We start from the raw sequence: 26087 nt of genomic DNA on the forward strand, positions 1-26087 counted from the left end.
CCAGTCCACAAATCCATTTTTATGCATTGAAAACAAACAACTAAAAAGACTTCATTTCCAAAGTACCTTGTTCTATAAAGAGCATGAATATAATGGATAAAGTAGATCCTTCATGGCACATACAATCACAAAAGTAGCTCAGGATGTTGGATTCTGTATCAAGCTTGGCACAGTGAAAGAGAGGCAATGGAAGACCTGAAAATGTCACCTCAGCCACAGTTATAGGGTCTTAAGCCAAGTAGTGCCCAAACTAACAAAACAGAACAATTATAAGTCAGGTTAACAGTTGGTGAGTGGCAACCTTGAGCTCAGCTACCCTGTTAATGGTTTAAGAAGATGTGGATCCAGTATTGTTTCTATAACTACAAAACATCAACTATAATGGAAAAACTTGAATTCCCCCTTAGGAATGGCTGTTTTAAGCCAGGTCTCTGGAATAGACAGGGTAAGCCATACTTAAAGGGATCAAGAACTGAGAGACTTGCTATATTATAATGCATTATACTGAAATAAATCATTGAAATAAAATTGTTTCTAATTATTTATGTTTGTCCTAGTCACCAATGCTGAGCCTTCAATGTAAATACCTTTAGGTATTTGGCAATATTTCACATTTATCCTCCTAATGTTATTATTTTTCACTATTTGCTTTTAATATCCTGAAACCCCGTCACTGATTGATTCTTTGCCCCATTCCACTGGCCTACTCTGCTTTTTCCTTTTGAGTAACTTCCTTGGTTTAGTGGTAAGCGTTCTTTTATATTCCACACACCATCCTCCAGTAGCACAGCTTTTCTATAATTTCTAATCTCTAACTTAAACCTCTGAGGAAGCCTAACTAAAAGGGATGTTCTTTGGGTCTTAAGTATTTAACACTTCCTCCCTGTCTTCTTTATCTAAAAATACCCTTTGTTAATTAATGTGCTTCATCTAATGACCCAGTGTCTTGCACTGTAGAAAGAGCAAAAAAAAAAGTATGCAAAAGGATTTTCCTGGATGATATGTAAATGCTGTGTCTTATAAGGACATGAACATACACAGATTTTGGTATGGTAGGTGGAGATCTGAGGGGGGGGGGGTCTGTGAGGACCAGACACACTCACACTAATTTAAATCCTCCCTAGGGGTCATTTTGTCCCATCTATGCCTAAGCAGATCACCAAGTGATTCCATAACAACTCAGATTTTCTTTCCTTTCTGTTTCAGCACTTATCACATGATACTAGAATTGCTTATTTTTGCCTTTACTAATTCCTAAATCTATGAAGACTCAGCTGGCTCCTCTTGTTTTCTATTGTATTCTCAAACTTGCATAGTGTCATAACAGAATGAATTAAATGAAGCTTTATTTTCTGACTAGTTGAAGATTTGATATCTGTAAGTTTCTTGAGGGTAGGGTGTGCGGAAGATCCCTAATTAGGATGGTTATTTGTCATGTTTGTGGTGGTATGAAAGCAGCATTTTGTAGATATGGTGCTTTGAATTTTGATATTTTTTTAGGCTGGAGATGCTCTCTTGGAAAGCTGGGCAGTGTCAGTAAGTCACACCTCTTAGGCACAGGATCATGAAGGTAAACAACCACTACTTTATATTGTACTGTGTTGCTCAACCTTAATATACAAAACTTTAGGTTCATTAAATGCATTTTTGACTTATAATATTTTTTATTTACAAGGGGTTTATCAGGACCTAGTTGCAGTGCATGTTGAGCAGCATGTGTTATGCATATCAGTTTCTCATGTTACATGTTTTTTCAGATTTTCAGCTTTTGATTTTTATTCTACCGGTTCACACTAAAGTGTTATCTCAGACTTTATTTAATATTTTTATAATGCTCTTGATTGTGTATGGCCTATAAACCCAGTCTTGCAGAAGCACTCTAATAAATATTGTCATCTCAGATAAACAGTTGCATATTATAACTTAATAGGTGGAGATGATTATAGATTTCAAATTTTTGTGATTTGAGAAAGGACTTTATTTTAGCTTTGATTCATTGTTTTCATTCTTATCATTTATCATTATTAAGACCAACACTAGCAAATTGAATCATATATATTTAACTAGATATAAATGTAACCTTGTGGTGACAATACCCATTTTGTTTTCTCCTCTATGAATTAATGGATCTAATTCTAGTACATTTTCTTTTGTGGTGACTGTATGTGTCATCATAATATATAAACATTTGTTAAACTTTTACAGTAGTTCCTTATTGCTAAATGTATTCACTTTAAAAGCTTTCTATAGCAGTCAGATAGTTATATCAAGGGACTTGTTTTAGAGCAAATCCTTTTCTGATATTCTGAAGTTTCCTGTGTGTGCTAATCCTCTTGAGGTTGTTTTTCCTCCTGAAGTAACAACTGGAGGAAATAAAGTTTCCTTTTTGATTATTTTCTTTTCCTAAAGGTCTGGGGAGTCTTGCTAATAAGCAAAGAGCTCTATCACTGAGTTTCATGCCCAGCCCTCCTGTTTAGTCATGAGTAGCCCTCCTGTTTAGTCATTACTGTTTCAAAGACTATCCTCAGCTACATTACTGGCAGCTTACAGTTTGTTTCCTTCCTTTTATTCCACTAAATATCTTGATTTACCTTATTCCTAGAGCTCTCTTTTCAAAAGGTTACTGGTAGGTTTGCCTCTTCAAGATTGGCCTCTTCAAGAGCTAGAGAGTAGATTTTGCCTAGTTTGACAAGTGTCAAGATACCTGTGTGTTGAAGAGAAAAAAAGACATTTAATATTTTCCATTGTATTACTTGGGTTAGTTGTCTTTAATCACCTTTAATCAGATAGTTTGGGTTTTTATGTATATGTGGTTGTTAACTTCTTGGAGCAATAATGTTTACCAATCACCCAATACATTTTTTAAAATGTGGATTGCAGCGTGTTGGAGAGCTTGCCAGTTTGTTTTCTATTCTGCCTCCCTAGTATGCTTCAAGATAAAGAAACTCAGTTGTTGTATAATCATGCCTTCATGTGCACATGGGATTGGTTCCAGGATCCTCAATGCAGTGATACTTAGTCATCTGTATGTTACTACTAACATCTAAATACAATGTAAATACAATGTCAGTTGCTATATTGCTTATGGAATAATGACCCGTCTCCCCCCAAAATGTCTGTACGCATTTAATACAGACTAGAACAACCTTCCATCTTAGAACTGACAATTCTGTTTTTGCCCTGGAGTCACTAGTTAGCAAGATGATATCTGAGTCTCTTTTGTTTCAGTCCTAGAATATGAGTGTGAGCATTGTTCTGATGATAAAAGATTCCTGTTTTTCATTAAACATGGTCAGCTGTATCACTATTTGTAGTTTAGTCAATATGGAATCAAACTGCTGGAGATTGAGTCTTACCTTCAGCAAATTCCTCAACCTACATGATGTTCTCAGTGGTTTATATATGAAATGCTGCATCTCTGGAATGGTACTCAAAAGAATCTTTGATATTTATTTCCAGGCTCCCTGTAAGATTTTGATCCAGATACTGGTTGAATTTATTCAGCAGTCACATGGAGATGAAGCCTATACAAATCTTGGGTGGAGAAGGTTTAATTTTCTAGTAGATTATTTTAAATAATGTGACATATTAGGCAGAAAGGAACATCTTTCTTTATATTCTTAGCAGTGTAAACAGCTTATAAATATATGCCTTTGAAATTGAAGGCATAGAACCAGGCTTTTAGTATTATTGTTGTTTTAATATTAAGAAAAGATACCTTGCCAGGCACAGGTGTTGCATGCCTGTAATCCTAGCTGCTCAGGAGGCTGAGAATTGAGGATTGTGGTTTGAAGTCAGCAAGGGAAGGAAAGTCCCACAGACTCTTATCTCCAGTAAGCTAAAAAAAATTTTTTTTTCAGAAGTAGAACTCTAGCCTTGACAGTACCCAGGCGCTGAGTTCAAGCTATGTCCCCCACTCCCAGATCCCACACACACGAAAGAGAAGAGGTCTTGTTATGCTACCTAGGCTAGCCTCAAAATCCTAGTCTCCAGTGGTCCTCACTTAGTCTCCCAAGTAGCGGGGATCAACAGTTATAACCTATGTACATGGTAAGATTGGTGTTCTTTGGGCTCACCAAAGTTCCGTATAAGAGGACAGAGGTGTAAAATGAAATCAAACTTTGTTGGTTGGAAGTAATATGAGAAATTCCTATTTTCAGAGAATTTTAGTATAAAATAGAATCTTACCGAATCAACTTGTTTCCATTCATGTAAATGGCACTATGTTCCGTTTTACTCCTGTCTAGTAGCTTTTGGATGGGCAAGAGGAATGGAAGAAAAAAATTGTAGCTTTTTACAATGCTGTTGTTTTAAATCTCTGTGTCTTCAGTTCCATTTGTAAAAATGTAATTTCAAAATTGTCTTTGGTTTTGTCAACTTTTGCCTTTAATCCTAAAAGTTTTTAATGAAAGTATAAAAAGTAGACTTTGAAAACAGTACAGAAGGACTTCTGAGATAAAATTAAATGCTGTTTTATTATTATTATTTTTAATGATAGCTTGTTTGTTTTGTGTGTGGTTGGTACTGGGGCTTGACCTCAGAGTCTCACACTCTCACTTGGCTCTTTCCCTCAAGGCTGAGGCTCTGCCTCTTGAGCCACAGCTCCACTTCCTACTTTCTCTGGTTGATTAGAGATGAGAGGCTCACAGACTCTTTGAACCTTCATCCTCAGACCTCAAGCTCCTGAAAAGTTAGGATTACAGGCACCTGGCTTAAAATAATGTTTATCTTGCATGTTTGCTTAATAGTAAGTTATTTAAATTTATTATAAAGTCTTATTTGATACATACAGATTCATGATTATTGTGTCCTTTTAGCAGATTGTTACCTTTTAGCAACAAAAACTGTCCTGTGTTCTGTCTGATGCTTTTAATAGGTATAAGATAGGTATAAGATGCTTTCTTCTTTTTCTAATAATTGCTTTCTACAACTTCTACATCTTTTTAATTTTTTGGGGTCCGGTCATGGGGCCTGAACTCTGGGCCTGGGGGCTGTCCCTCAGCTCTTCAGCTCAAGGCTAACTCTCTACCACTTGAGCCACAGCGCCACTTCCGGCTTTTTTTTTCCTTTTCGCTTATGTGGTGCTGAGGAATGGAACCCAGGGCCTCATGCATGCAAGGCAAGAGCTCTACCACTGAGCCACCTTCCCAGCCCAAAGTAAGCGTGTTTTTTTTTTTTTTTTCTTAACTGTATTTTTTTTTGTCTTTTCTTTTAGGACGTTGCACTTGATAGGCAAGTGCTTTGCCACTGAGCTACATCCCAGCCCAGTTCTTTTTAATTTTTTTTGTCAGGATTATTTTGCTTTAGGTTATCTGTTTAGGCAACATTTAGTTAGTTGGTCTCTTAATATAAACATCTAATTATTTCACATTGTTACTGACATGTTTAGTGATTATTGGCACATTTACCTGTTGTAAGGTAAATTCAGCTGGGAGATACAGAGAAGACACATCTGGAGAGATCAAATGGGGAGTCTTTATTAGAAAGCTTGACTAAGAGAGTTTTCTACCTTTAAAATACGTCATAACATACATATATTTGATGAACTTTGGAAGATATTTAGAACAAGGGAGAAAAAAAGGTCTTTGTGGTGGACTCAAAGACCAAAGACTTGGTGATGTCAAGACCAGCAGCCCAGAACAGAGTTTTCATAAAGCTTTTAAAAACTACATGCTTGGCAGAAAAGGTCAGATATGTTGATGTTAGGTGAAATGAACCGCAAGATAAGTATTCAAATGTTTTTTACTTTCGTGCGATTGTTTCTAACATATTTATAAGATGATTTCTTTGTTTCTTTGTATGTCCCTCCCCCACGATATAACCCCTGCTTTCACTGTATTTGATGTTGGTATAAATTGTGGAGGGGAAGGGAAAAAGCAAATCGTTTAAATAGGGATACAGGTGGACCCATTGCAACAATGAAATGTATAAGTTGTTATGTAGAAAAAGGAACTTTACAACTTTGGGGGGGGGAGATAAGGGGGATGGGATATGTGAAGGGATAGGAAGGGGAAACAAAGGAGGAAGCAACAATACTTGATAAGAAATGTACTCATTATCTTGCCCATGTAATTGTAACTCATGAACAGTATTTTCATAATAAAAAATTTAAAAACAAAACAAAACTACATACTTGGGTTGGAGGGGTACTCAAACCCAACAAAACCCGACCTTATATGGACATACTCCAGGTACAAGCTTAGGTACCAGCAGAACTTTTCCATCTAAGGAAGATACTCCTCAACCTTCCATGTAGGAGTATACTTAGAGGCTACTCAGAGGCAGGTGAATCAAGCCATTTAGGGAGAATCAAAAGAGAATCAGTATTCTCTATGCAAAGCTTTCCTAAGGCTGTGACATCTATGTTTCTCTGAAGCCGAGTTCCCAGCTCATCTTGAGCTAGGCATATGCAGCAATTCAATGAATGACCTCTTGCCACCTAGGCTGCTCAGCACTGGACAGAGAACTCCCTCCACAGATCAGGAGGCACCAGGATGGCTGTAAGAAGTTAACAGGATGCATAAAAGTGAAGAGCTTCTCACAGGATGCCTTAATTAAAATGCTCAGGAAAAGGATGTAACTAAAATATCATTAACAAGGGCCAAGCCCCCTGGTCAAAGCAAGGAACCCTTCAGAACAATCCTTTCAAGATCAACATAAATGAGGCATAGTGGTAATACTTCTCAAATATTTGCATGTTGGATTTTCAGAAAGCAGACACTGGGCAGAGGTCTGTTGATGGGTAAATGATGAATTTAGAGTAACAATTGTAATGAATAAAAAAACCAAAATATATATTTGGTACCAGTGGCAAACAGCCTAATAGAAAAAACGCAAAATATGTGAATAAATGTTTTTAGAACAAGAAAGTCAAAAGGCCAATAATAAAATATTTCAAACATATAACTAGTAAGAAAGGTGTAAATTAAAATCATATTAGAGTATTCCTTAATACCATAGTTTCTCAACCCAGGTATAGACATTTTGGAGATGGTAATTCGTTGTGGGCTTTCCTGTTTATTACAAAAACCTTGTCCTCTGCCTACTTGATGCTCCCATTCCTGCTGTTGTGGCAGTAAAATTGTGTCTAGGCCTTCAGGTTGAGCCTCTTTTTTATAGAGCTTCCCTAGTGGAAGTGAAGCTTAGGGTTTCATCACTAGTACCACCAAAAATGATTGGCGGGAGATTGGTTGGTTTCCAGCCATTACCAAAATGCCTTGTGAGAACAGAATAGGGATCCAGCTTGACAGTAATTGCCATTTTACCTCCAGAGACTAGCATAAATCTCCATCCTTTTGTCACTAAAGACAAAAGAGTTAGTGTGCTAAGTGTGTTGTGCTGTGACTGGATAGGTAATTCTTTTTCTTTCTTTTTTGAGGAAAGCTAGGTACAATTTGGTTGACAGATAACCAACCCATATATAGCTTAGCATATAAACCCTTTTTTCTGCCATGAAGTGTGGAAATCCTCAAGATGCCAGATAAGTTTCTGCCAATAACTACCTAATAAGTTGTATTTTGTAAGCCCCAAATCTACCTACCTTTTGCTGTGATCTCACAATATCTTCCTGTTTTAGTGACTAATGCTTATACCCTAGCTGAGTTTTTGCAAAATAAAAGGATGCAATTGCTTTTTTTCACTAATGGATGATGGGAAAATTGTACTTTCAAGTATTACAACCATCTTAGGAAATATCTGCATTTTTAAGTTAAAATTTTATAAACCTTTTCATTGAACCATTTTAGACTATAAGAATCAATTTCAAGAAGAGATTTAAAGGTAGCAGCTTTCACTGTAAATAGCTATCTTCCTATTTTTCTTGCCTTAATCACTCTGACCTGAGTATTTTTTTAATCTTAATTTTTTTTCTTCTCATTTCAGAATTCTCTTGATAGAGCCCAAGCAGCCAAGAACAAAGGCAATAAATATTTTAAAGCAGGAAAATATGACCAGGCTATTCAATGCTACACTGAGGCTATTAGTTTGTGCCCTACTGAGAAGAATGTCGACCTTTCCACATTTTATCAAAACAGAGCTGCTGCCTTTGAACAGTTGGTATGTGTTCTGGGTTTTTTCCCTTTGTTCCTTTTGTTTCTATTGGTTTACATTAAGTTTCAGCTAATTTAGTCAAATCTAACACTTTAAAAAAATTGCTTTGGAATTGAAGTTTTGCTATTTCCTTTAATTAAAAAAACATTTAAAACAAATTATAGTTGTGCCGCCTTCAAATATACACCAAAGTTACATGTATTTTACTTTTTACAAAATCAGATTGTATGGAAGTTTTCTAGTGACCTTATCCTTAACAGTTTGAGGCTATTCTTGAACTTTTTGTCTCAGCAGTAGTTGCATATGCACGGGGAAGAAGACCAAAAAGTATTTTCATTTGCCACCGTATTTTGTACGGCTTTTCACATTAACATAAATAAAATTTGTTTCATTCTTTTAGAAGGCTATCTGTAGAGCCATGTTTGTACAGTAGATTTGATGTGTAAGACAATGGGAAAGAAAGTATTATAGGGGAAATAAAATGTGTAATTTCAGGTAAGGAAGAATTTTATATGCTTAAAAAAATAGAAGTGTTCCGAAAATGAAATTGGGGAAAGTGAACAAGGGATCAAGTAAGGAAAAACCTTTTAGGCAATGGTTAAAGGATTAAGATTTGAGCTAATATTGTATGCACTTGTGGCATGGGGGTGGAATCCAAGTTCAAAACCAGGACTACACAGCAAGACAAAGTTTTAAGTAGGGGACAAATAAATAATCAAGATTGCTCTCACTCTTCTGTTGAAACTATATTGGAGAGTCAAGAATGGAGACAAGGAAAACTAAGGATGATTACATTAGCCTAGATAAGACATGAAGGAAAGCCAAAGATCAACAGCTTACTGTTTCGTTGGATGTGAAGTACCAGTTGGTAGACAGTTAAACTAAGACAGTTAAACTGAGAAAATGTCTCCAATTTATGAGTGTCTAGACTGGAAGAGAAAATTTGAGAATCTAATTTTAGGTTGTAATCACCTAGAGGTAATGAGAAGAAATGAGCATTTTAGCATATAAAGCTCAGTTAGGGACTGAGAATTCAGCCATGAAAATGGAGGAACAGCCAGTGAGGTAAGTAGAAATCAAGTACAGAGCTGTGAAAAGCTGATAATAAAGAACACCTGAGAATTAAGGTGTAGCTTTATGGAGTCACAGGAGTTTCAAATTTAGAGCAAGAGATGTTATATTTGTGAGAATAGTCCAGAAGAAAAGCAGATTGGTTGAGAGAAAGGATAGCTGAAAGAATCTGAAATTATCAGTTGTGGTATGGCCTTATATGAAGGTATGTACCTCCTTGGATTTTAGCAGGAGTGATAAAGAAAATAGTATGAACCCGTGTGCCGGTTGAAAAGCTGATTTCTGTTGAACCACTACTATTTTTGATGTGACACTTTTTTTTTTAATACTTTGAATTGCAGCAAAAATGGAAAGAGGTGGCACAGGATTGTACAAAGGCTGTTGAACTTAATCCCAAATATGTGAAAGCTCTCTTTAGACGTGCAAAAGCCCACGAGAAGCTAGACAATAAGAAGGAATGTTTAGAAGGTGAGGGTTTTTTTTTGTGTTTGCCTATGGAAATTACTGGAGGTTTTTTAGTCATTGGTAAATTTATATGGAACTCTGCCTTATGAATACAGAAATCAGTTGTCTTTAAAAGTTGAGCCGGGTGCTGGTGGCTCAAGCCTGTAATCCTAGCTACTCAGGAGGCTGAGATTTGAGGATCCTGGTTCAAACCCAGCCTTGACAGAAAACTCCTGTGAGACTTTTTATCTCCAATTAACTACTCAAAAACCAAAAGTGGCACTATAGCATAGCTCAAGTGGTAGAGCGCTCTAGCCATGAGCACAAAGAGGCTCAGGGATAGCACTAGGCCTTGAGTTCAAGCCCACAACTGAACCAAAGAAAATTGTTTTTTTTTTTTTCCCAATTGAGACTTTGTTCTCTAGTTGAAATAGGTAGCACTTAAGTACTACTTCTATTCTCAACTATGGAATTAATGAGAATTAAGATTTGTAGTTTATATACCACACAATTTAAATTTGCCCTTAGTAAATATTAGTATAATTCTGTGATGAAGGAAATTAGAAAAGAAGTTTAAGCAAGCAGAAATGTTTATATGTCTTCAATTAATAGCTTATGAAAATATGAAGTAGCTTTAAAATGACTTATGAATGATTTTGCCTTTTAAATTTTCAAGTGTTAATTTATATCCAGTTGCAAATTCTATGATCAGTAAAGTAAGTCAGTATTTTGAACAGGTGCTCTAAGTGTTTGAGCCTTAAATTGAATAGACTGCTCCCCAAACTGCAATTAGCATATGCTTTTTTAGCCATAATTATTATTTTAAAGAGTAACTTTGATTTTGGCTGCTGGGGATCACACCTGAGTTCAAAAGTGCTAAGTACCTTCTGCTGAGCTACATCCTTTGCCCAGGGACACTTTCTCAAAGATAAAAGCTAAGTTTTAAGAACCCTGGATTATCAAATGACTACGTTTGAGAACATCTTAGCAACATTTGAGATTTTATGTCTCTTAATTTGGTTGTGGATGGAAGGAACAGTTGTTTTAGAAAAGGAAATCCTAAATTCTGAAACAATCCTTAATGTTATTAGACTAATGTTTGACAGAAAGGTGGAGTTCTAGATCAAAGAAATGGGACAAGAGACACTGACTTTGCTACCAGGCAAATCTTAGAGAAATACAATTCCAGGTTGACTTCTATAGTGGAAAAAGGATATGAAATTGTGAGAAACTAAGTTCCGAAAAAGAGGACAGTGATTATTTTGACTAATTCAAATAAAAGGACCACTCATCGATATTTGAAATTTAAACATATATCTGTGCTGTAACATAACCAAACAAAAATGGTACTCTGAAGCAGATTTATTTGAAGGTTCAGTGGCAGGTTAGCTTTGGATACAAGGAGACCTATAAATCTAATCCATTTGCTAAGTTCAGTGGTGAACTACTTGGGAGAGTGAGGCTGGAGAGAATCACTTGAGCCCAGGATTTTAATGCCAGCCTAGGGAATATCACAAGACCCCCTTATCTCAAAAAGAAAAAAAAGACAAGTAGATAGGAGAAGCCATATTGTTTTGATTTCCTTAGGGTGTTACTAATCAAAAGAGAATATTCCTCATTTTGTTATCTGTGGAATGTTAGAGCAGTGAAAAAACATTAGAAATTGTGTAGTACAAGCACGTTCATGAGTCAGGGAGAAACCCTTAGAGAATTAGAGTGAGTTTTTGAGCTTTGATTTATATCATAAAATATATAAAAATAAAAGGTATTGACAATCAGTTTATAGAAGATGAAACATCCTGATGAGGCTGTGAATTTAGTTTGGCTTTCTGTAGTTATGCCATTTGATGTTGCTGATTATCTTTGCAATAATTTCAAACTTAATCTTTTTTCACCATTTCTAGATGTCACTGCTGTGTGTATATTAGAAGGGTTCCAAAATCAGCAAAGCATGCTATTAGCTGATAAAGTACTTAAACTTCTTGGAAAAGAGAAAGCCAAAGAAAAATATAAGGTAAGTTATTACTTGTTGTGTAGTACAGTATATATCATTAAAAGTGTAGTTTCTTAGGCCAGTTGAATTGAAAAGAGTGCTTAATTTAACAACTGAGAATTAGAACTGGATTGTATTTCTTTTTCCTATAATCTTGTGACACCAGAGCATATCCTTTTCAATAAAAAGGTTATGCCAAGTACTGTGCTTAGAGAATATTGTAGTTTATTTGTATTCATAGTTGCTATACAGTGGCCCATCCAGCCTACTCTAGTCTGTTAACTGTTTTTGAAAAAATAATAGTTAGTTACACATTGTTTGGGGCTGGATTTGAGCTGCAGCAAAGTTTAGTGATTTTTTGTTGTTGTTTTGTTGTTTTTTTATTTAGCAAATGAGTACTTTATAATCTGCAAAGCTTAAAACTGTTTACTACCTGGCCTTTTTAGAAAAATATGCCAGCCCTTGTTCTATATCATTAGCTTTTGAAGGAATACTATATAAATTTAGAATTTAAGATACTTCTGACAGTTTAATTCAGTAGTTCTAAAACAAAGCTCCATGCTGAAAGGATAGGTATAAAGACAAAACATAATCCTTTCCTCAGCATTAAAATTTATTGGAAGACATTTAGTATAAAAGTCTTGATATGGTTAGGTATTGAAGGGAGACTATCACATTACTCAGATTCATTGCTAAATGGTTCCCTTTTGCTTTACAAATGACTTGCTTTTTTCTTAAATTGATCTTAATAATCAATAATCTTCACTCCCTCCTCTTCTTCCTCCCTCCTCCTCCCCATTTTCCCTGTATCTGTTAGCGGAGTTAACAGTTAAACAGCTTTTAGTACTATAAGGTTTTAATGTACTAAAATGTGTTATGAAGCTCTAAGAGGAATATAACTATAATGAGATGTTTCATAAGATGGATGTTCCTCAAAAATACTTGGTAAAACATCTTTTTACAGTCCCATAAATTGAGACTTTAAGGAATCTTTTTTTTTTTTTTTTTTGGTCCATAATGGGGCTTGAACTCAGTGTCTGGGTGTTATCCCTAAGCTTTTCCGCTTAAAGCTAATGCTCTCACTTTGAGCCACAGCTCCACTTTTACTTTTCTGGTGGTTAATTGGAGATAAGAGTCTCATGGACTTTCCTTGGGCTGGCTTCAACCTATGGTCCTCAGATCTCAGCTTCCTGAGTCAGACTAGGATTTACAGGCATGAGAATCAGCACCCAGACTCTATAAGGAATCTTAAATTAAGTAATAAGGCATTTGTACTACAATGTAGTAAGAAATTATATTCTGTGGAGTAAAACACCACTTTCCACATCTATTTTGATCAATTTAAACATGATTAAATTTCAGAACCGTGAACCTCTGATGCCATCCCCACAGTTTATCAAATCTTACTTCAGTTCTTTCACGGATGATATAATTTCTCAACCCATGCTTAAAGGAGAGAAGTCTGATGAAGATAAAGACAAGGAGGGAGAAGCTTTAGAAGTAAAAGAAAAGTAAGTATGCCAAGCATGGTGTGTACTTTAAATTACCACTTTCTGTGTATGGAATGTGTCTGTTCCTTCCTTGGTGACTGCAGTGTGGTATCCCAGAAGGATTCCTGTTGAGTCAAGTGGTTAACTATTTAAATAGAAGCACTAATGTAAACTATTATACAGACTAACATTCAAATACAGGAATGCTGTTAATTCCTTCAAGATTTCTGCTTGCCTAACAAAATGCAATTCTTTCAACTTCTTAAACTTCATCCTGTAGAAAGCTGAACTTAAAGCACAAGATACTGTGTTTATAGCTAGAGATGTAGTTAAAAGATTTTGATTGGCACAGCTTTTCTTTAAAATCACTTGCCAGTTTTCTCTATACCAAATATAACAACTGACATAAAATTTTAATTCAGTTTACATTATCTTATTTAGATTATTCTAGATTTAGATTGCAGTTATATCCTGCTAAATATATTGCAAGTGGAAACTACTAAGTAAAAAATGTTCGCTATATCTAACCTACTGAGCATTATAGCTTAGCAATATTATGCTTTAGGATAGAGGTTGTTCAGCCCATGATATGGTTGATTTTTTTTTTTTTTTGGTTGGTCGTGGGGCTTGAACTCTGGGCCTGGGCACTGTCCCTTAGCTCTTCAGCTCAAGGTTAGCACTCTACCACTTGAGTCATCAAGCCACTTCATGGTGGTTTATTGGAGTCTCACGGACTTTCCTGCCCAGGTGGGCTTTGAGCCATGATCCTCAGATCTCAGTCTCCTGAGTAGCTAGGATTTCAGGCAATGAGCCACAGGAACATGGTGATGTGGTTGAAATTTGAAATAGTTTCTTTTTTTTGCTTGTTTTGGTGCTGGGGCTTGGACTCCTGCTTAGTTTGCATTCTTAGCTTTTCCACTCAAGATGATGCTCCTAACATTTGAGCCACATCTCCTTTTTGGGGGAAGAGGGGTAGAGAAGGGGATAGTTAATTGGAGATAAGAGTTGTAGTTTTGTCAGCCCAGGTTGCCTTCTGACTATGATTGTCTTCTTAGCCTTCTGAGTAGCCAGGATTTTAGGCATGAGCCACTAGTACCAACCTGAAGTATAGTTTCTACTAAAGTATATAACTTTCATACCATTTTAAAGTAACAAACATAAATTGAAGAACATATGTATTTGGAAGATGAATTTCCAGTAACAATCATGATCTTAGAAGAATATTAAACTTACTACATATGAATTTTCTTTTCAAATATTATTATTAAGGTGTTGTACAGAGGGGTTACCATTTCGTAAGTCAGATAATCAATACATTTCTTTTTAGACAGTGTCACCTTTTCTTTCACTTTCTTCTAGTTTACCCATCCATCCCCACTCACAATTTACTGAACTTTTAAAGAAAGGTTTTGTTTTTTTTAAGTCCTATTTGGTATATGAGATTTTTTTTTAATTTGCTTTTTTGATAAGTCCACTTATTAATTCTAGGTCTGTTGTTTACAGTGAAACAATAGTTCAGTCCCACACTGGGACTTGGGGAAAATTGACAGTTGCTTGCCCAAGAGGTGCCAAATGTGGTAAATTTTAACACTTTGTCCTGTACTAATAATGTGTTTTCATTTTCAGTTCTGGATATTTAAAAGCCAAACAGTACATGGAAGAAGAAAACTATGATAAAATCATAAGTGAATGCTCAAAAGAAATAGATACTCAAGGCAAATACATGGCAGAAGCATTGTTGCTACGAGCCACCTTCTACCTGCTTATTGGCAATGCCAATGCAGCCAAACCCGACTTAGATAAGGTCATCAGTTTGAAAGAAGCTAATGTGAAGGTATGTTTTGAAATGTGTGTGTGCATATAGAAAAAAACTTAAATGAAAATGATGCTTTCATATATATATATATTTTTTTGGAGGGGGGGCGGGGTTGGTCATGGGGCTTGAACTCTGGGCCTGAGCTCTGTCCCTCAGTTACTCTGCTCAAGGCGAGCTCTCTACCACTTGAGTCACAGCGCCACTTCTGTTTTTCTGGTGGTAAGTTGAAGAGTTTCAGGGGCTTTCCTGCCCAGGCTGACTTTGAACTGCTATCCTCAGATCTCAGCCTCCTGAGTAGCTAGGATTACAGGTGTGAGCCACCTGTGCCCGGTTCTTTTCATAGATGTTTTGCCTGATAGTTTAACACTTCTTTTGCCATTTTCCAAAATGATATTTTTGTTTTGATAGAAGCTACCTAATGATGAGTGACTTGGCATAGTGGATATGAAACATAAATATTAATTCTCATATTCAGCTAGGAAAGTAAATGATTTTTTTTCCAGTCTCTGGAAGTTTGAAGTTCCTTGTCAACACTGCCTACTTATATATTAGACAATACTTGGGTAGTAGTAAGTACATTCTGTTGTTACTGATCAGTTGTAATATGGAAGCATTCTTATTTCATTGAGAATGAAAAATGATAAAGCCTCTTTAGAAATTATCTTGACAGTTCTTCAAAAAGCTAAACATGTTACCACTCATAGGTATATACCCATGAGAATCTAGTGTATATATCAGCTCAAAAATTTGTGTATGATATTCATGGTAGCCAAAAGCTACTTAAATGTGCCTGAACTGATGTGGATAAGTAGATAAAATGTGACATGTCTACCCCTATAATGTTACTTTTTCATAAAAAAGAAAGAAGTGGGGGGGGCACAAAAATAGGAGAGGAAGGGTAAGCAAATACAGTCATTTTATTCAATGTACATGATTTTAAAAATGAGCTATCTAGCCGGGCGCTGGTGGCTCACGCCTGTAATCCTAGCTACTCAGGAGGCTGAGATCTGAGGATCGCGATTCAAAGCCAGCCCGGGCAAGAGAGACCATGAGACTCCTATCTCCAGTAACCACCAGAAAAACCGGAAGTGGTGCTGTAGCTCAAGTGGTAGAGCGCTCGCCTTGAGCTGAAGAGCTGAGGGACAGCGCCCAGGCCCAGAGTTCAAGCCCCACGGCCGACCAAAAAAAATAAAAATAAAAATGAGCTATCTAATGTGTGTAGGGAAAAATAGAAGAGAATAAAGGAAGGGAGACATTGTCCAATAAGCATTGTACTCATAGTGTGATTCACGGAATTGCAACTCCTTTGTACAACTACTTAATTTTAAATAAGGAAGTACTAACACATGCTACAGCATAGATGAGTCTCGAAAACATTGTACTAAATGAAATAAGCCAGGAGAAAGGCTGTATAATATATAAAATATCTAGGATACAAATTCATTCTGTGGGGATATGTAAACGTGTTCTGGAATTAGTAGGGAATATGCTAAAATAAACCCACACATCCTATTTACTTACTTGCATGCACATGTCTGTGTGTGTATGCACATGCCATTATAAGGCTTGCTAGTACTGTGAGGGTCTTGAGTCCTTGCTTGTTTTTTTACTTAAGACTGGCATTCTACCACTTGAGCCACACCTCTACTTCTAAACCTCCAGTTTAAAAGAGTGAACTTCATGGTATCTGAATTTTATCTTAAAAAACTAAATTGAGGTCGTCCATGACTTATGCCTGTAATCGTAGCTACTCAATAGACAGATCTGAGACTCGCGATTCAAAGCTAATTCCATGCAACTGTTCCATAAGCTACTCAAAAAAGCTGGAAGTGGCACTGTGACTCACTCAAGTGGTAGAGCGATAGTCTTGAGCACAAAGAGGCTCAGGGACAGAGCCCAGGCTCTGAGTTCAAGCCCCAAGACCAGCCAAAAAAAAAACCAAACAATTGGAAGAAAAGAAGTAATGCTGAGCTTTTTGTCATTTTGGCTGTAGCTTCGAGCAAATGCCCTCATCAAAAGAGGCAGCATGTACATGCAACAGCAGCAGCCTTTGCTGTCTACTCAGGATTTTAATATGGCTGCTGACATTGATCCTCAGAATGCAGATGTGTATCATCACCGAGGTCAGGTAAATCTACCTAAAGTTTTGATTTGGGATCATTGGGAGAATTTGTCTTTAACATATGTCTTCATAATTTTGCTATTTACTTATGAGAGAAAGGCAAAAAAAGAAAAACAAGAAACAAAAAACGTTGACTTGCTAGTTTAATTAGTTTGTTCCTGGCTTTGATGATTCATAAAATTCAACGTTCATATGTTTCTGCAAGTAAACAATAACATTTTATAAGCATTGGAAGTTGATGCTGGAATCAACAGGAGGACTGTCGTGAGCTTTTCACTAACAGGAAGTAATAGCCCAAACTCTAATAGTACCCCCAAATGAACAAAACAGATCTTTTCTGCAAAAGACACATAGTGTGAAGAAAACATAACTTTATAATTTGCTTAAAATGGCTCCTTAGAATGTAAAATAAAGGAAAATGTGAGCCATCTCTATAATAAAACAGCAGAAGTTATTTCCTGTCAACAAAATGTTAACGTTTCTATCTGAAGGATGCTAAGTATTGCATCTTCAACTCTTCAACTTCTTGACATTTTCATCTTTACTATTAGTATCTTAAGATTAATTTGAAAGGCAATTACATGATGTCTAACTTACTGTGAAATTAAAAAAATAGATGTTTACTTTTATAAAAGCAGGTTTTTAATAGTGTTGAAAATTGTAGTACAAAATGGAGGACTTAATTTGTTTTTCAAAAAATTGAACATCTGTTTTAAGTTTTAGAGTCTTTAAAATCACAACATTTTCTAGTTTTCTGTTTTTACAAAGTAATTTCATATTGAATATTTCTGTGTGCTGAGCTTTAACTGTGGTAACAAAAGAGACTTGGTACAGACTTAACTGGTAAACCTGTGTATTTTTTCCTTAGCTGAAAATACTTCTTGATCAAGTTGAAGAAGCAGTAGCAGATTTTGATGAATGTATTAGGTTAAGACCAGAGTCTGCTCTGGCACAAGCTCAGAAATGTTTTGCATTGGTAAGTTATTACTTTTTTTTTTTTTTTGAGATCAAATCAGGCTATTCTTGAACTCCTGATCATCCTACTTCAGCCTCCCAAATGCTGTGATTACAGAAATAAGCCAGCCCTGTGTTTGTTCCGGAGCTTATGGTTACCTAACGATGCAGTCTCCATTCACTACTTCTGTACTATAAGCCAACACAAAGGATTCAAAGACATTTCTGAAGAAATCATTTGTAATCATGACCACTACGCTCTCATCGCTCATTACTACTACTATATATAGAGTGTTTTCTCAATATTCAGAAGCACAAAGCTAAATAAAAGGATGAATGAAAAGTTAGAGTACCACTAGCAGTTTCATCTGGCAGACATGAGGGCAGAAGATAAAGTAATGCCTGTGCAGTGATATCATATTTAATATTTCAATATTAAAGGATTAATACTCTTTTTTTTTTTTTTATTCGGGTTGTGGGGCCTGAACTCTGGGCCTGGGCGCTGTCCCTCAGCTCTTCAGCTCAAGGCTAGCGCTCTACCACTTGAGCCACACAGCGCCACTTCCGGCTTTTTTTTCTTTTTGCTTATGTGGTGCTGAGGAATCGAACCCAGGGCCTCATGCATGCAAGGCAAGCGCTGATCCACCTTCCCAGCCCAGGATTAATACTCTTAATACCACTATGAGGAGAGGAATAAGTTTAAGGAACAGATATGATAAAGTGAAAATATTCTCTCTACCCACAGTTTTATAGAGTCAGATTGTCCTAGAGTTAGCTGAAGGGAACAGATCAAAAGAGCACATTCCAATAGGTTTATAACAGGATATTAGGAAGCTGTAAGGTAAGTGGTTTGGGTAACAGATCCAGGAAACCAGGAAGCAGCAAACTACACACTGGCACTCACTCTTCTTGACAGGATTACTGCAGAATGTCAGACACTCAGCCTGAACAATCGCATAGCCAGCAGTTTTCTGCTGGCATCCCTGCGCACTCATGCACGGTTCCATTGGGGTCCTGAGGTTCCCACATCTTCCCCTTTTTCATTTTTTAAAATAGCAATCTATTATGAAGAAAATGGTGCACTCATCTATATTCTGGTACATTCCATTTTGAAGAGCACTATGTATTACTTGGACGAGTGAAATAATACTAATTATTCCCATAGCAAATTATCACTATATGTGAAGGTTGAGTACACAGAACCAAGTTTTAGGGTTAATCCAGTAAAGTCTATATGGTAATTTTCCTTTTAAAGAAATGGCATTACATTTGCCTTACAGATTAAAAGTGATGTCATATTGAAACGTCCCACTTTCTACAAAGTAATTTTATATTGAATAATTACTGTATGTTCACCATTATTTGTTGGTAATGAGAGTAACATGATACAGACTTAGATGGTGAGCCTATTTTCAATTCTATTTACATCTATCTTTAGATCCCTTCTTCTAAGATGTCTTACAGTCCTTTGGATTCAGCAAATGTTAGCAGATCACTTGCTTTTCTGGAAAAGCTTTTTGTCTCTCATAATAGATCAATATTTCAGAAGTTTTTGAGTTCTTGATTTGACGGGCATGTTTTGATTTTTGTTTTTAATGTAGTATCGCCAAGCTTATACAGGAAACAATTCTTCACAAATCCAAGCAGCTATGAAAGGATTTGAAGAGGTCATAAAGAAATTTCCAAAGTGTGCTGAAGGTTACGCACTGTATGCCCAGGTAAATGGAATGTTTTTCAAAAAAAACATTTGATAAGAACTGTTTATATATGTAAGTTTTGCAACTGTGCAAAACTTGAAGCAGGTGGCTTTGTTAGTGCTTTGATTTACAAGGCCTCTATATGGTCCTGAATCACCTTCGGCCAACTCCCTTGTGCAGTTTGTGAGCTATAGCCATAAATACAGCACGGGAAAGCAGGCAGCATTTGTCTCATTTTGGGTTGCTTTTCATTTGGCTTGGATTTGAAAAAAATAATTACCTTTGGAAATTTTAAAAGTTCACACTAGTTGATGGAGAAAATATCCATAATGAGAGTTTTTTTTGTCTGCTTAATACCTATCCTTTATAGTTAGCTGTGCTGTAAAAGCTTGCTTTAATTTTTCTTCAGTTTATCTGAAATTCTTCAAGCTTTCTTGGTTTGGAATGGATTTGTTTTTGTCAATGGATTTGTTTAGGCCAGCACTTAAATTCAGACCCTCATGCTCTGAGAGAGCTTTTTCATTCAAGGGTAATATGCTATTGCTTAAGCCACACATCCATCCAGCCCATAAATTTGAATCCTTTTTGATTCTGATATAATATTCTTCTAAATGTGCTTATTTTAAATCATCTATCTCAGTGAAAATTACTTCTTTGTGGAGGCACATTTTACTTTGTCCCTGAAATAAATGATATTTATGTATAGATTGAAAGTTGCCATTATAGTATTCTGTGTCAATTAATATATTTACGTACTTTTTTTTTTTCTTTTTGTTTGTGTAAAATACTATAGCTCAGGCTAATACTATGTAGATCAGCTGGCCTTGCACTCATGATCCTCCTGCTTCTCTGTAAGCCCAAGTACTGGGCTTAGAGGTGTGTGCCACTTCATGCCTGACTTTAAAATTACTTTATTACAAAAAAGGCTTTCCTTACAATTATCAAAAATAGAAAACATTAAAAAGTTGCCATAGGCTTTTGTTAAAGATGATTATTTTGTATTTGATTTCCCTCATAGATTACCATTGCAATTTTGAGTTACTATGTTTTAGCTCAGGGGTTCTTTAACCAAAACTTAAAATACTGTTATCGCTTCTCTACAATGCCTGGTGTTAATCAAAATCACACTGAGGGAGGCTGCACATTTTTAAGATGTTACAAAAACATACGCTATATAAAAATTTTTTTAACATATCAAAGTCAAAACAATTGCACATTTTAGTAACATCAGAAGTGATGACACCATCTCACCACTAACATGGGATGCAAAACATTTTTGTGGGGTGCAGATTTTTGTGAGAAGCTAACAAAGTCAAGGCCCCTTTCATGGGCCCAGCACACTCCTGTGCAATTCTGCTATAGCTTGTACAGGAACCAATACTAGAAATGACTTAACTGTGGAGCTTCATTTGGGGGGAGGAATGTTTCTTTTTTTTTCTTTCTTTTTTTTTTTTTTGGTCCGTCATGGGGCTTGAACTCTGGGCTTGGGCACTGTCCCTGCGCTCTTCAGCTCAAGGCAAGTGCTCTATCATTTGAGCCACAGTGCCACTTCCGGTTTTCTAGGGGTTTTTTTTTAGAGATAAGAGTCTCACAGACTCCTGCCCTGGCTGGCTTTGAACCTCGATCCTCAGATCTCAGCCTCCTGAGTAGCTAGGATTATAGGCGTGAGCCACCGGCACCCAGCTGAGGAATGTTTCTTAATTGCACATTTTTTTCTATTCCATCTTCAAAATAGCTTTGACGTATACGAATGGTCTCATCAACAGCAACATTGTCTGTTTTCACTTAAATTTCTAAATTTTGCTTTGCTTTATATAACTTTATATTCATATAGATTTAAAACTTGTTTTCCATATGTGTATTTTGTTTTAATCTTTGAAGTTTGGGCTTTAGATGATACCAGCCTTTAAAAGTTAAAACCACAAAATCAAGCCTTCTATTTTAGGTATAAAATTTTCTTTGAAAGTAGTTGATTAATGCTACTTTGATTATTTATTATTAAATAGCTTTTGAGTTCAGTGCTTTTTGATCAGTCACTCCTTCATTTTCCACCACCTATCTGTACCCTAAAGTTATGTAGTTCATTTTTTTATTAATGTACATGGAATATAATGACTACATCTCTACTTGCACACATCCATGCCCCTCCTTGCACACCCACACCCAAATCATGGTTCTACCTCTAGTATTCAGCGAAGTCATGCCTTTGGATTCCTTCCCTAAGTATGCCATGCTTTTATTTTTTATCTGTTATTTTTAAGGAGCGACTGACAACAGTTAACCCTTCCAAATGAGCTTTGGTTTTAAAGTAATTTTCTTGATCTATATATTATAATAATAAGTGAATGTAAGTATGTTTGTGAAAATTTGGTTCCTAAGAACTATCACTAAGGTTAGGATCTTCTCTGCTCTGTAGTTTACCAGATTAGCTGTTCACACCTTATTTGCAAAACAAAAGAGAGAACAGCTAAAAAAAATTTTGTTGTTGGTCGTGGGGCTTGAACTCTGGGCCTGGGTGCTGTCCCTGAGCTCTTCAGCTCAAGGCAAGCGCTCTACCACTCAAACCACAGCTCCACTTCTGGTTTTCTGGTGGCTAATTAGAGATAAGAGTGTCACAAACTTTCCTGCCCTGGCTGACTTTGAACCGAGATCCTGAGATCTCAGCCTCCTGAGTAGCTAGGATTACAGGCGTGAGCCACTGGTGCCTGACTAAAATTTTATAGTGAGAGGCTCCCCGAAAACTCCCATATTAAGATACAAAATATGAATGCGTTTAAATAATGATTTAGTATACAGTTTGGTGATGAATAGGTAAATGAAGTATAATAAGTTTTAATAATAAGCGAATTGTTAACCATAAAGGTGTGATATACAGAAGTTACAATTTCATAAGTCAGGTAATGAGTTTACTTTTTGGACAGTGTCATCCCTTCCTTTGCTCTTTCCCAGTTTTTCCCTCTACTCCCTACCCAAAAGTTGTATAGTTCATTTCCAACATAGTGTCCAGTGAGTACCACTGCTGCATTTGTTCACTCTAAGCAATATGGCTTTTAACTGTTTCAGTTAACAGTTAGTTACCTTTGTATAATGCAAGTATCTCCTCACATAGGCACTAACAGATCAACAGCAATTTGGTAAAGCTGATGAAATGTATGATAAATGTATTGATTTGGAACCAGATAATGCCACAACTTACGTTCATAAAGGGTATGTATTTTTGTGGTTCTGTTTATCCCAGTAAGATAGTAAGAAAATCTATTTGGCCTTTGTGGAATGGGACTATAAGATAGAAGTACCACTGAGTTAAGTGACCATTTCTTAGTGGCTGTGGATACTGTTTGCTATATAGAAATCAGTAAATATGCTGTTTTTACTCCTGTTTTAAGAGGGTTTTTTTGTTTGAACCTGGGTCAGGCTAGCAGTCTACCATGAGCCATGCCTCCAGCCTGTTGTTTTGCTGCTCATTTTTGGAACAGAGTCGCATTTCCCACTGTGGCCCATACCTGGACTTCATTCTGACCACTTTAGTCTTCCTGTCATTGCTGAGATCATAGGCATATGCCACTGCATCCAGAATCCATCCATGGAGATGGAGTATCACAGACTTTTCTACCCAGGCTAGCCTGAAAGTGTGATCTTCCTGATCTCCTGTAGCTTGGTTTGACAGGAGTATGCATCTGCATCCAGCTATGGTGGAGAAGAGGTTTTGTGAATTTTTCTGTCCCAATTGGTCTCAAACATGGATCCTTCCAAGTAGCCCAATTGTAGGTATGAGATTCCTGGCTTATGTTAAGGGTTTTAATTTCCATTCTTAACATGCTGTCATATCTTGCTTCTGTCAAAAGTAGAAAATAATACAAAATGTTTTTTCTTACTTAAATTTAAGAAGCCTCAAATTTATTTATAAAAAAATAAGGGGTGCAAGGTAAGCTAATAGTATAGAACAGCAGATCTTTTATATGCATCTGTGTGGTGCCGTGCATGGAACCAGAGGGTTGAGGGTATACTAAGCTTGCATTCTACCATGTGTCCACTCCCAACTCAAGTACTATTAAGAACTTGAAGACTACAAAACAAATATAGGTCAGAGTAGAGTACACAATGTAATGCTGATTGTATTCTGGTTTCGTTTTTGTTTTTACCTTGTAAAGTAAATGTAGATTTAGTGAAGGCAGAAACTGAATTATATATTTATATTCCCATTGATAGTGAGCTGTGATCACATCTGACTGCCTCTTTGTATTTGCAGTTTACTTCAACTTCAGTGGAAACAAGATTTGGATAAAGGTTTGGAGCTTATCAGCAAAGCTATTGAAATTGATAATAAATGTGATTTTGCATATGAAACCATGGGGACTATTGAAGTCCAAAGGTAACTTCTAGCATCTGTTCTGGAAAGTATGGCAGCTACATAGATGATTATATTTTATTACCAACATCCATTAAAATTTTAAATTTGCATACTTTTTCTTTTTTTGTCGGTCATGGGGCTTGAACTCTGGGCCTGGTTGCTTCCCTGAGCTCTTCAGCTCAAGGTGAGCACTCTACCACTTGAACCCTACCACTTGAACCACGGTGCCACTTCTGGTTTTCTAGTGTTTAATTGGAGATGAGTTTCACAGACTTTTTTGGCCATCCTGGCTTTTAACTAGGATCTTCAGATTTCAACCTCCTTAGTAGCTAAGATTACAGGCGTGAGCCACCGGCCCCCCGCTAAATTTGCATACTTTTTAACAGCTGCTTCTCTCAATACTCTTCAACAATGATTTGCCTTACTTCATTATTCTTCCAAACTAAAAGGAAAGGAAACTCAGGTATTTCTCTAATACCTGTGTGTGTTCTTTTCATCTGTATTCTTATTAAAGGATATAAAGTAAAATTAACATTGGATAAATGTTTCTTTGCAAGTCTTTTAATGACTTTTTTTGGTATTGGTCCTAGGGCTGAGTAGGATTACAGGAGTGAACCACCAGTGCTCAGCCTTAACTTGTTTCATATAAATACTTCCTCAGTGTTATATTTGAAATCTGCATTAAAAGTGACATGGAACTTAATTTAGTATGCCATCTTCATTCGTGCTAGCATTTTTTAATTTTTTTTTTTACTTTTTTTGTTGGTCATGGGGCTTGAACTCTGGGCCTGGGCACTGTCCCTGAGCTCTTCAGCTCAAGGCTAGCAAGCACTCTACCATGAGCCACAGCACCACTTCCAGTTTTCTAGTGGTTAATTGGAAATAAGAGTCTCACGGACTTTCCTACCCAGCCTGGCTTTGAACTGCAGTCCTCAGATCTCAGCCTCCCTTAGTAGCTAAGATTACAGGCGTGAGCCACCAATGCCTGGCTAGCAACACCTATGGAAGGCAGAAATAGCTTTCGGGAAAAAGAATTATGATTTTAAGTAACCTATTTAATTTCTATAGTCTTACTGTTACTTAGAATGCGGAAGTAAAATGTAGGCCCATAGTATCTTTAAAAGTGGTCATCACCATTGAGTACTTTCAATGTGCTAAGCAGTCTTCTATTATGAAATAATAATGAGAATCATAGTTGAAGCATTAGGCTTCACAGGTCAGCTCCCCTTAGTGATAGTGTGAAATATTTGGTTAATCTGAGAATTAAAAATTTTGTTCTTTCAGAGGAAACATGGAGAAAGCCATTGATATGTTCAACAAAGCTATTAACCTGGCCAAATCAGAAATGGAGATGGCTCATCTTTATTCACTTTGTGATGCGGCCCATGCACAGACAGAAGTTGCAAAGAAATACGGATTAAAACCACCAACATTATAAAACCAGGAAAAAGGAAACTGACTCTTTTTAAAAGCAGCTTATCTCTTCAACTGAACCCTGAAGACACTGTCATGAACCATGTTGACTGGTGGAGCTTAGTATCCCCTTGTGGTGTTGTCATTCAGTACATCTCTTTCATGTTTATGTGTTGTGGACTTGGCTGTTGAAGGAAGTTTGCAGTCTTGCAGCTTTTATTCCCTGTGCAAAAATAAAGCTTAGAACTTGTTAAAGGGATATTAAAATAAAGTTTTAGAGTACAAAAGATAATTGGCCATGCAAATAAAAACTTTGAATTGTGGATTTTTTTTTTTTTTTGGATGGGATAAGGGGCTGATTATGTTCTGGATGATTTTGTCTTTGTGTGTAGAATATGTGAGTGTTTTATAGTATACTGGTTTTTAAATTAACATAGTAAGTGCTATAATATAGGTTTCTTTTATATCCAGTCTTTTTAGTTAATTTTCTGAAAGATATAAAGTTAAAATGTGGGTTGCAGTAAAATAGACCCTTTAAACAATTGCCAGCATGCATAGTACCTACGATTCTGCAGAATCTTAAAACTCCACAGCTGCTGATTTTCATACAGTAAATTATGCAGAATCAGAATATCCTGATAGATATATATTCTAGAAGACTATTAATGGGAAAGTGAACCAGGAAGA

The 26087-nt window shown here is 36.4% G+C and overlaps 1 protein-coding gene across 1 annotated transcript in view; it reads left to right on the forward strand.

Moving 5' to 3' along the window:
* Positions 1-25723, forward strand: part of Tomm70 (translocase of outer mitochondrial membrane 70) — a 29939-nt gene extending 4216 nt beyond the window's left edge. The window contains exons 2-12 of the mRNA XM_070030379.1: positions 7882-8055; positions 9462-9588; positions 11469-11578; positions 12920-13068; positions 14674-14881; positions 16857-16991; positions 17854-17961; positions 19541-19657; positions 22746-22843; positions 23886-24008; positions 25272-25723. Of these exons, the coding sequence (XP_069886480.1) occupies positions 7882-8055; positions 9462-9588; positions 11469-11578; positions 12920-13068; positions 14674-14881; positions 16857-16991; positions 17854-17961; positions 19541-19657; positions 22746-22843; positions 23886-24008; positions 25272-25425 (1503 nt within the window). The 3' untranslated portion in view covers positions 25426-25723. The remainder of the gene's footprint in view (positions 1-7881; positions 8056-9461; positions 9589-11468; positions 11579-12919; positions 13069-14673; positions 14882-16856; positions 16992-17853; positions 17962-19540; positions 19658-22745; positions 22844-23885; positions 24009-25271) is intronic.
* The last annotated feature ends 364 nt before the right edge of the window (positions 25724-26087 follow it).

The sequence above is a fragment of the Dipodomys merriami genome, unplaced genomic scaffold, assembly GCF_024711535.1.
Source record: "Dipodomys merriami isolate MVZ:Mamm:240054 unplaced genomic scaffold, mDipMer1.0.p SCAF_2, whole genome shotgun sequence".
Classification (NCBI taxonomy): domain Eukaryota; kingdom Metazoa; phylum Chordata; class Mammalia; order Rodentia; family Heteromyidae; genus Dipodomys; species Dipodomys merriami.